The sequence below is a fragment of the Maylandia zebra genome, linkage group LG1 (genome assembly GCF_041146795.1).
Source record: "Maylandia zebra isolate NMK-2024a linkage group LG1, Mzebra_GT3a, whole genome shotgun sequence".
Lineage (NCBI taxonomy): Eukaryota > Metazoa > Chordata > Actinopteri > Cichliformes > Cichlidae > Maylandia > Maylandia zebra.
This window is the reverse complement of record NC_135167.1, coordinates 1,027,714-1,037,453: the sequence shown is the minus strand read 5'-3', so window position 1 is coordinate 1,037,453 and position 9,740 is coordinate 1,027,714. Positions and strand designations below refer to the sequence as shown.

The following is a 9,740-nucleotide window of genomic DNA, read 5'->3' as shown; positions in this document are numbered from 1 at the left end:
CAGGCCGCAGCACGCAGGTACATCACTGGACATTTTGAACCTCACCCACGCAGCTCTTTGCGTTTACACCTGTGCTCACATATGGAAGCCAACCACGGATGATAAACAGGAAAACTGTAGATACCAGAGATGTGCTTCATCAAAAAATGGTTACGCAAGAATATCAGAGAACACGAGGAAGAGGAGGATCGGGATATGATGGAATAATCGCAGAAGGAGCTGCGTGAGAGACACGGCGATCACGTCGAGTCAGAACCTGAAAAACAGCTTTCGAACTCGGCTGAATGTTCCCTCTGCTCCCTGCACGTTTGTGTTCAATAACTGCTCTGCTCACCCATAGGTTCGTTTCTTCCACCTGACCATGGCTGCTCGCACGCTGACCTCGTGGTTAGGAACCCCGGTCATGTTTAGTACGAAGGAAACTGGATCCACCTTAAAAACACGACATCCTGACTGAACCAGGACAAGGCGCACAGAGCCGTCTGATGCATGAGAACCATTTTCACATCATTTACTACATTTTCCTGTTTTGTGTCTCTGCTCGCCGGCCGTACCCTCCCGCTGCTTAGCGAGTGTTTGACACTGTTAATCCCGTGCTCATCGCTCGCCTTTGTTGGCTGCTGCAGGGGTCCAACCGTGCCGCTGTGACCTCTATTGTAGTGCGCTCAGGAGGGGAGAGGTGTTCACGCACACACACACAGACATCTGCAGGTCATCATCATCATAGTGGGAATAATACCAGGGATGGTTATCATAAAGGGAGGCTTTGAGCTCCCGGCCGTCTTGGGAAGATGATTTGGCCGGCCCGGAACAATGAACTGTGGGAATCCGCTTGTCCCGCATTGATCTTCCTCCCATGGCATCCCCCGCAAGGCTGTCAGAGCGCCGGATGGATAAAAAGAGCCACAACATTTTTCTTTCTGTGCCTCCCGCTCCCTCCCGGTGTCTTTCTTTTCTCGCTGTCAGGAGGGCCCTCGCTGATCAGCGGGGATGAGCTGAAAGTTGAACTACCTGTTGACAGGACCTCTTAAACAGCCCTCAATGACATATTGTGCAGAGAGGGAGGGAGAGGCTCCTGTTCACTCAGTTTGTCACAGCTCTTGTGCTGTCTGTGCTGAAGTGGAGCCGGATCGTGTTAATCCACTCGTGTTCTTATGATTCTTTCAAGTTCAAGGAGCTCTGTGGAAAACTGCTGTATATTAGTGTAATGCCGAGCTGACTGGGATCGGTGTAAACGTCACGTTCTTTTTACGCAGACGTGTCTTTGTATTAAAAGCACCCGTCCTCTCGCGGGCTCCGGGTCCCGGCCCGCCAGCCTCGGGTGGAGCTGCGCTCGAATCTGGCAGGTGTTCTGCGACTGTTTCTGTGTGCAGTTGAGTGCGGAGTGTTTTTGCCTCATTACAGAAAGTAATAATGCGGTAAAGTCAAAGTGCGAGCGAGAGGAAGGAAAACAAGGCGGCTTTTTTATTGGATTAATTAGACGTCTCGCAAAGACCACCTGCAATAGAACAAAACACGAGCCGGGAACAAACTCATATGTGCAGCGCTCGAACCGAACCGTCTTTTGCCAAGAGGTAATTGATCTTTGAAAAGATGAGGAAGCTCTGTTTGTACTTTGAAAATACACTTAGAGCTTTTTAATGAACCCGACTGTCCCCGCCGCTCGCCTAATCGCCAAATATTTAGCACGTGAGGAACATATGGCCCACGTTGTCCCTCCGACATCAGAGCGCCGTCGCCGCGGCCCCTGCGTCTCGTTAACGATTCGGTGCAGATATGATTGAATTCGGCACATTGTGAATAATGATTGATTTGTTTAACGCAATGAATTTGTTCATTAGGACTTAATGAGGTATCGCATTGTGATTAGTCGATGGGTTTCGTGTCGATAAATGCCAAAATAACAAAGTAAAGTCCAACTAATGGCTTTTCGATCCCCCCCCACCCTTCTCGTCTTAAATGTCAGCCAAAAGTTTTCTGACAAAACTCGAGCCTGACAGCAAATTCACCAAGAACGCTGTTTATTTGAATATGAATTCATAACAGGCGGCCATCCCTAATGCTGCGAGTGCCTTTCATATGCAATAATTTATATGGTTGCAATTAGAGAGGGGCACATTTAAATCCTGTATGCATTTATGATGCATGCTACCATTGATAAGAAAGAAATGAACTGAGCACATTTAAATGGTGACTGTAATATACTTCCATTGTGTCACAGATACCACTTATAATTAAGCTGAGGATTGAAGAGAAACCAAGTGAAATCAGTTTGTGTGAGCGTGCAGAGGATTCGCCGTGTTTGTGAGTGCACGTGGAGCCTCGCTGAATATTAAACCACAAACTATAAAGACAACAAGCGAACCGTCGTGAGAAAATGCTAAAGGAAGTCTTTGTGGTTTTAGAGGTATCGGAGGAGCCAATAGTTTTAATGAGGCAGCGTTGCAGCACATGCCAGGAAATGATAAGGTCGTACAGGTTAGAGAATAACGGCACATGTACTGTAAGAGCACAAAGCTGGCGTTCGTAACAGAGTCTGCGGCGAGGGACGGCGGGGCCCCGAGTCTTTCCCCAGGATGGCCGGTAAGAACCCGAGTTCTCCTGTGACAGCGTCGAGCTGCTCGGTTTGGTGAGAGCAGCGAGCTGCAGCGCACTCGCCGCGTCTTTTAGAGGGCACTCGCATGTCGAATTGTTGTCTGTAGTCAGAGGCTCGTGTTTGACTGGCTGCGTGTCTACGGCTCGTACACCGCCCTCCAATTCCCCGCGCGCGTGCTCGTGCGTGCGGATGTGAGCAGAGGGGGGATGTCACATAAGAAATGTCCTTTTTAATCAGGGGAAAAAATATAAAATGACTCGGGAGCAAGGCGAGCATATTAATGTGCCTCATTTGCATACGCTCGTCAGCCAGGATACGTTTATAAAAAACACAAACTGGATTCGTCAGTTCATTTCACATTATTCCATTGTCTATCTGCCTTTGTTATATGTTAAAGATAAAGGCAGAAATCAAATTGAAGAAAAGGGCAAGCTGCTATCTCCCCAAATGAGCAACAGCTCATCAGCCTAGTTTAAATCACAGATTTCTATTCCAAAAGGCAGCCGCTTCTGTAAAAAGGGCCCATTCAAATAAGGTCTCCTCCAATATATGCACGGCTGCTGATGGAAGATGGGGTGTCACATAAATACAATTTAAAACCACAAGTCGTTTAAAGCAGCCTAACAAAGTTTGATCCTTCCCAGCAGTAATTCTCCCACGCCGTGGGAGCGTGTGTGATAAAACTATATGGTGACAAATTAAAGGAAAAACACCAGCTTGTGTGAACAAGCTTAGCTTTAAAACAGACTGTACGTAAAGGATGGACACCGATCGGTTCCTGGTCTGAAAGAGTGTGACGTTTTGGTCACCATGGTTGATTAAATCTTTTTGTTTCCAAATTTAGACGAGAGGGTGGAGCGGTCAGCTTTGTTCGCACAGTGTGTATTGGAGCATCAGGCCACGCCCATAATTATGCACGCTTAAATCTGGGTGATTTCTGAAGACACCCTCCCCCTGTGCAGGTGTCGTGAAGTTTGTGTATCAGGCTGTAAACATGGTTATTTGTGCTGCTTCAACACGGGGGTCTGTGGGGACTGACTCACTGCTGCCCCTGCTGGATGTCGGACGAACTGCAGGTCTTGGTTCATATTTCAGTCCTGTGGTTGATTAAAAGAAAATTAAATTTTTATTTCCAATTTGCTAAAAACAACTTTTTTTCATGCATGAACTGAAACGAAGGTAAAAAAAAAAAGGCTTGATTATCCTAATTATTTGACAACCTCTGAACAAAGTAATATATTTATCGTAACTGTGATTGTATATCATAATTCACATCATTTAGCGCCTTATGTTCCAGTTATCAACGTGACGTGTGACCTTTAAATTCAACAGTATTGTGTTTTTAAGCATGTGCTTGAACGAACAAATACAGGAAAATATAGAGATTACATTTCTGTAGAATGATTTTAAGTGGAACAACAGCAAGACAAAGATTGCTTTGAAATGACAGCAGTGACAGGAAGTAGGTACATTTTCACAAAAAAATCAGGTTTGTGGTGCAGATCGGGCAGATCGTCACGGCAGGAAGGTGAGCGCTCAAAACGGACCCGGCACCGTCTCACAGCCTCTCAGCTGGACGGGTCACACGTTCAAGGTTTTCCTTTCATTTGTGGCCAGTCTGGAAATATTTCATTCAAGCACAAACTTTTTATTAGCAGGCTTCTAAAGTGATTTCTTTCAGCGTCACTCGGGTCAGATAAGATCTGTGACAGAGCACATCGAAGTGCTGTATGCAAGCCTGCAGAGCATAGCATAGCCATTATACTCTTAATGAATTCAGGCGCATTGCTTTACGATACTTGTGGGGAGAAATAAGGAGAATTCAAAGGGCAGCCCACAAGTGTCACATTCCTTTACACACAAGTGGAAAGTGGCCACAGTGTTTAATTCATGTCAGCGAGATAAGAATCCACCATCGGCAGTGTGTTGGAGGACTCTGCGGTACCAGAACAGGCAGCCCTTATGTCTGCTGACCTCCTACTGGGAGGGGAGGGGGGGGGTTGAATGAACACTTAAGCCGAGCACGACGTGGTGTAGTGTGTGCTTCACAAACGTAGGTGGAGAAAGAGAAGAAGGATCCCAGTGTGGATGCCCTTTGCTCCTGTGAAGAGTACGCTGAGCTTCCTAACATGTCACCTAGTGCCACTCCTTCACGCCGCCTCGCCTCGAAAGCGCTTTTTGATGATTATAATGCTACATTAAAGTCCAGTGGCTGCCGCTGTTACCAGGCAGCGTGCTAATCAGCTTAATGAGATATCATACAATATTTTGTTGACCTAAGCAGAACCACACTTATTGTTTTGCAGGTTTGACCCCTGCAAGCAGCCATAGCTGCTTATACCTCTCCATCTGGAGAACAGATGGATGTGCATTAAAAGCACTGTTGTTTATTTATTTTTTACTTATGCATTCGCCGATGTTACACATACGGAATGAAAACACATTTAATGGCGTTACAACGCGGTGTGAAAACTGTGACATATTTCACCCAAAAGCCAGCAGAACAAAGAGCGGGCTGTTCACAGAGCAGTGTCGGTGTATCCACAGCATCTTCATGTTGTTTCCACCGTCCTGGAAACTGTGAAGAGCGCAGACAGCAAAGAGCAAAGCGATTCACATCAAATGTAATACGGCTCTTTAATGGAATATTGTGCCAAGACAAGTGTCGTGGCACCGAGATAAGAATGTTGTGTTTACTGGAGTAACCCCTTGGTTTTAAGTGCTATTGTTAATATCATAATTGTAGTATTGCCGTGGCTTCCCGGCAATGCAGTTGCTCCATTTCATTAAGGCGTGTAATTGGAGGAATTCTGATAGGATGGGCACAAGTAGCTTAATTATACACTGCTCACTGTGTTTACAGAGTAATTATTCCATCCAAAACGGCTTTACAATTTGAAAAAGTTCTGAGTCGCAGCATCCCCGCAGGCCTTCGGCGCTGACAGTTCACACTGGTGTTTTTATTTCACTAGGGCACCTATCCTGCTCCTCTCCAGCCCCACACTCATCCTTGGAGTGTCTTTACATGATTTTCAGTTCAAAACAAAAATCCTTTTTTATCTGATCCTGTGTCTCTATGACATCACAGAGATCCAAGAGCAGAAAAACTGAGTGTTTAGAGCATTACTTGTTGATAACGTGTACATACACCTGAAATATGACACAACTGGCATCCACATTTCCAGACACGTGGTTGGATGAACGCCCACACACTATCGTTGAATGTCTGTAAAATATTAAAATACGTCAAAAATGTTTCTAATACGTTTTTATTTTTCTGTTTCTTCAGGATGGAGGACTCTAGTTTATGTCTTGGTGTATCGTCAGTAGTGCCTGACGCTGAAGCCCACCTGAGCAATGCTGTTCTAAACGGCCGTTACCCAATCAGTCAAAAGCTTCACCAGCTCACTGCCCAGTTAGGACACGCCTTTCCCGACCTGCACCGCCCACAGCAGATTCCCGAAGAGAAGGCGGCCACGCCGTTGGATGAGAAGACACACCACGCAGCCCTGGCCAGTCAACCAATCAGCAGCCAGATGGCTCTACTAGCCAATCAGCTCAATCGAGACATAGACGCAGGGGCACTGAGTGGGTTAAACGGGCGTGTCGACCTGCAGCAGTTTCTCAATGGGCAGAACTTGGGCATCATGTCCCAGATGAATGATATCGAAGACGATGCTCGCAAGAACAGGAAGTACCCGTGCCCACTGTGTGGCAAGCGCTTCCGTTTCAACAGCATCCTGTCTCTGCACATGCGCACACACACGGGAGAGAAGCCATTCAAGTGCCCCTACTGTGACCACAGAGCGGCTCAAAAGGGCAACCTGAAGATCCATCTCCGCACCCACAAACTGGGGAACCTGGGAAAAGGCCGTGGCCGAGTTCGAGAAGAGAACCGGCTGCTGCACGAGCTCGAGGAGAGGGCCATCCTGAGAGACAAGCAGATGAGAGGGAGTGGCAGTCTCCTCCAGACCGCTCAGACGCCACATCTGGGCCCCAACAGCAGCTCAAACACCCATCAACAGCAGTTAGGGTCAACCTGCGCCCCCACCCATTCCTCCGGGCTCGCCACTCCAGACACAGTTTCTCAGCCGTCTTCCTCACCCAAGCCGGCCGGCGCTCAGGACGACCAGTCTCTGAACCCTACTGTGGGCTTCCGCTGCACCTTCTGCAAAGGGAAGTTCAAGAAGCGCGAGGAGCTGGACCGTCACATCCGCATTCTCCACAAGCCCTACAAATGCACTCTGTGCGAGTTCGCCGCCTCCCACGAAGAAGAGCTGATAAGCCATGTGGAGAAGGCCCACATCACAGCTGAGACCACGCAGGGCCAGGGTTCTGGTGGCTCCGGGGGCATGCAGATGGCCACCGAGTTTCGCTGCGAGGTCTGCGGCCAGGTGTTCAGCCAAGCCTGGTTCCTCAAGGGCCACATGAGAAAGCACAAGGAGTCCTTTGAACACTGCTGCCAAATCTGTGGCCGTCGCTTTAAGGAACCCTGGTTCCTCAAGAACCACATGAAGGTGCATCTGAACAAGCTGGCCATCAAGAACAAGCCACCCCAGCCCAGTGAGCAGGACATGGCCGCCGTCAACAGCATGAGCAATCTGGCTCAGGAAGCCCATGCCAACCTTTATTCCCGCTACATCTCCTGTCTTCAGGGAGGCTTCCTTTCACCAGACAAGCAGGGCCTCAGCGAGCAGCACCAGATGTTGGCTAAAGCGGGGATAGCCATGAAGGAAAAGGAGATGTTAGGAAAGCTGCTTGGACCTATGGCAGGTGCAATAGGCCACGGGCTAGGTGAAAACGAGAAGCGCTCACTCCTTGGCTGTCTCAACCTCGTTCCACCGCTCAAGTCGAGCTGCATGGAGCGCCTCCAGGCGGCTGCAAAGGTGGCAGAGATGGACTCGATCAATAGCTACCAAGCCTGGCAGATAATGGCTCGTGGAATGGCTATGGACAGGGCTTTCATGCCCAAGGATCAGCAGCAGCAGCACCATATAACTCCGGGGCAGGAAGATGAGATGGCTGGTGCGGGCTCCTTGGCTTCCTTCTCAAAGGAGAAACAAGACTACTCCTTGATTGCTTCCGGTGATAGCTCCAAGCAGAAGCAGCTCTCCGAGGCCCTGCAGGGATCCAAGGCTTCCAGTGGAGCAGTGATGTCCATGAAGGAGGATGGAAGAGGCTTTGACGGTCACCGTGATCTCATGTCCCACCACGGTAGTGCTGAGGCTCCTGGAGCCCTGGCTGGCTTGGGAAGCCCAAACATTGACTACAGCCTCTCTGGCCTGTCCGGCCTGAAGGAGAAGCCTTCAGAGTGCCCAGACTGCGGACGTGTCTTCAGAACCTACCATCAAATGGTCGTCCACTCGCGAATCCACGGTAAAGACAGGCGAGGCATTGACGAGGCACTTCAGCAAGGACTGGATGAACGCCGTGGATCGGCCAGTGACCCCGAGTCCCAGTCCATCAGCCGCTCCACCACTCCCGGTTCATCCAATGTGACAGAGGAGAGTGGCGTTGGCGGGGGACATTCCCAGACAGGAAGCATCCAGGACGACAGCCCCCATCCCTCCTCACCATCTTCAGGTAGGAGAACTACTTACTGAATCAACTAGAAGGCAGTGGAGCGAGCGTCCTCCATGTCTACCAGAGAAAGTGATGTAGATCTTTTCCTGTGATCCGCCTTTCCGTGAAATTTGATTTCTGTTCTAGTCAAATCTTTTAAACACATAAACAGCAGTGATCCTCAGCTTTTATTAAAGGAAGAAGACCTCGAGTGATGTTTGCTTTGGGTTTTTTAAGGCGGATCAAATGTAAAAAAACGTTGAGAAGAGATGCAGAGTCACATACAACACGACCTGTTCGTGCCTTCAGTCTCAAACTTATGCAGAGGGTGTAGTTCCCTCTGAGACCACATGGGATGCTCTGTTTGCTTACCTAATCTTAACCTTTAAGCTATCGTTAACCTAATCTTTGATGCTTTACATCATAGGTGTCAAACTCTGGCCTAATTACACTTGGCCCGTGAAGCCATACCAAATTACTGTCAGAGCTGGCCTACTGGTATTATACAGCTAATATATATATTGTTTAGTATTAAGCTTTGCTTGTTCCATATTCAGTTTTTCAGCAAAACGTGTTTGAGTCCAAAAGATTCATTCTCATATCTGGAGGAATAAATATATTTCAATAAATATTAACGTCAGGCCGCGACTTTGTTCCTGTTTCGAATTTTGGCCCACTGTGTATTTGAGTTTGACACCCCTGCTTTACATGATGGGCACATGTTTTTATATATAAAAACAGCTGATGAATAGCAAAGCAAAGTGTGTTCTCATCGTTGACTGAGAAACTAAGTCGACACTCACCATGACCGTAGTTTGTGAAATAAGCACCTGAGCAGGCCCCAGAGGAGTCGCCCCCCTCAGAGTGTTAGAAGGCAAAGCAGGATGCTACGTCCATCTTTGTGTACAGTCTGTGTTAACGCTGGGCCGCTGCTCACTGTTTGACTTTCATTGAACTAGCGGTGCACGCGGCACATAGAGTCAGCTTTGCTCTGTTGTTTCTGCCATTAAGACTCCAGAGAACGCCATCGTGCCCGTTTGCGGGTTAGCAGTCTGTTTCCCGGGAGTGCGGGGACGAGCTCGTCTTAAGCACAGCGATTAATAAATGTCTTTAATAAACACGGCGGAGATGAGCGAACCCCTCCCCTTCCCCCACCCAGCCAACGCAGGCCGGCCGGGGCTAGATAAGTGTATGTTTAGTGGGATTAAGGGAGGCTCATTGCTAATGATTACACAAGTTTTTAAAGGTAACTTTTGGTTGCTCCTCAGGGCGCTACGCTGGCGTTAAGAAGCGCGTGCAGTAATTAGGTCACGAATACGCGATAATCAGTCGGTTTAAGCTAAACAAGACACTAATTAAAGATATACATATAAAGCAGGTCAAAAACATTAGCGAGCTTCATTTGCAGAAGCAAGGATGTGCTTTTAAGTCTTTTGAGAGAAAATATAAATATATATAAATATAAATCAGAGTGGCTTAGCTTAAGGCTGTAAGCAACTTAATTCCACCAGTGGAGACGAAATTGTTTATTTATTCACAGAGGCATGAAGTCCTTATCGTGCCCGTGTAGTGTGATGGGTTT

General features: G+C 48.0%; 1 protein-coding gene across 9 annotated transcripts in view; it reads left to right on the top strand.

The window, feature by feature from the left end:
• znf536 (zinc finger protein 536) overlaps window positions 1–9,740 on the top strand; it is a 199,421-nt gene that overhangs the window by 105,871 nt on the left and 83,810 nt on the right. For 6 of the 9 annotated variants that reach the window (XM_076882350.1, XM_076882402.1, XM_012923137.3 and 3 more), the window contains one exon: window positions 5,886–8,179. In XM_076882350.1, the coding sequence (XP_076738465.1) occupies window positions 5,887–8,179 (2,293 nt within the window). In that variant the 5' untranslated portion in view covers window position 5,886. Of the gene's footprint in view, window positions 18–48; window positions 1,575–2,452; window positions 2,584–5,885; window positions 8,180–9,740 lie in introns of those variants that run through there. The other 3 variants (XM_012923145.2, XM_076882154.1, XM_012923146.2) reach the window with 3 other exon arrangements.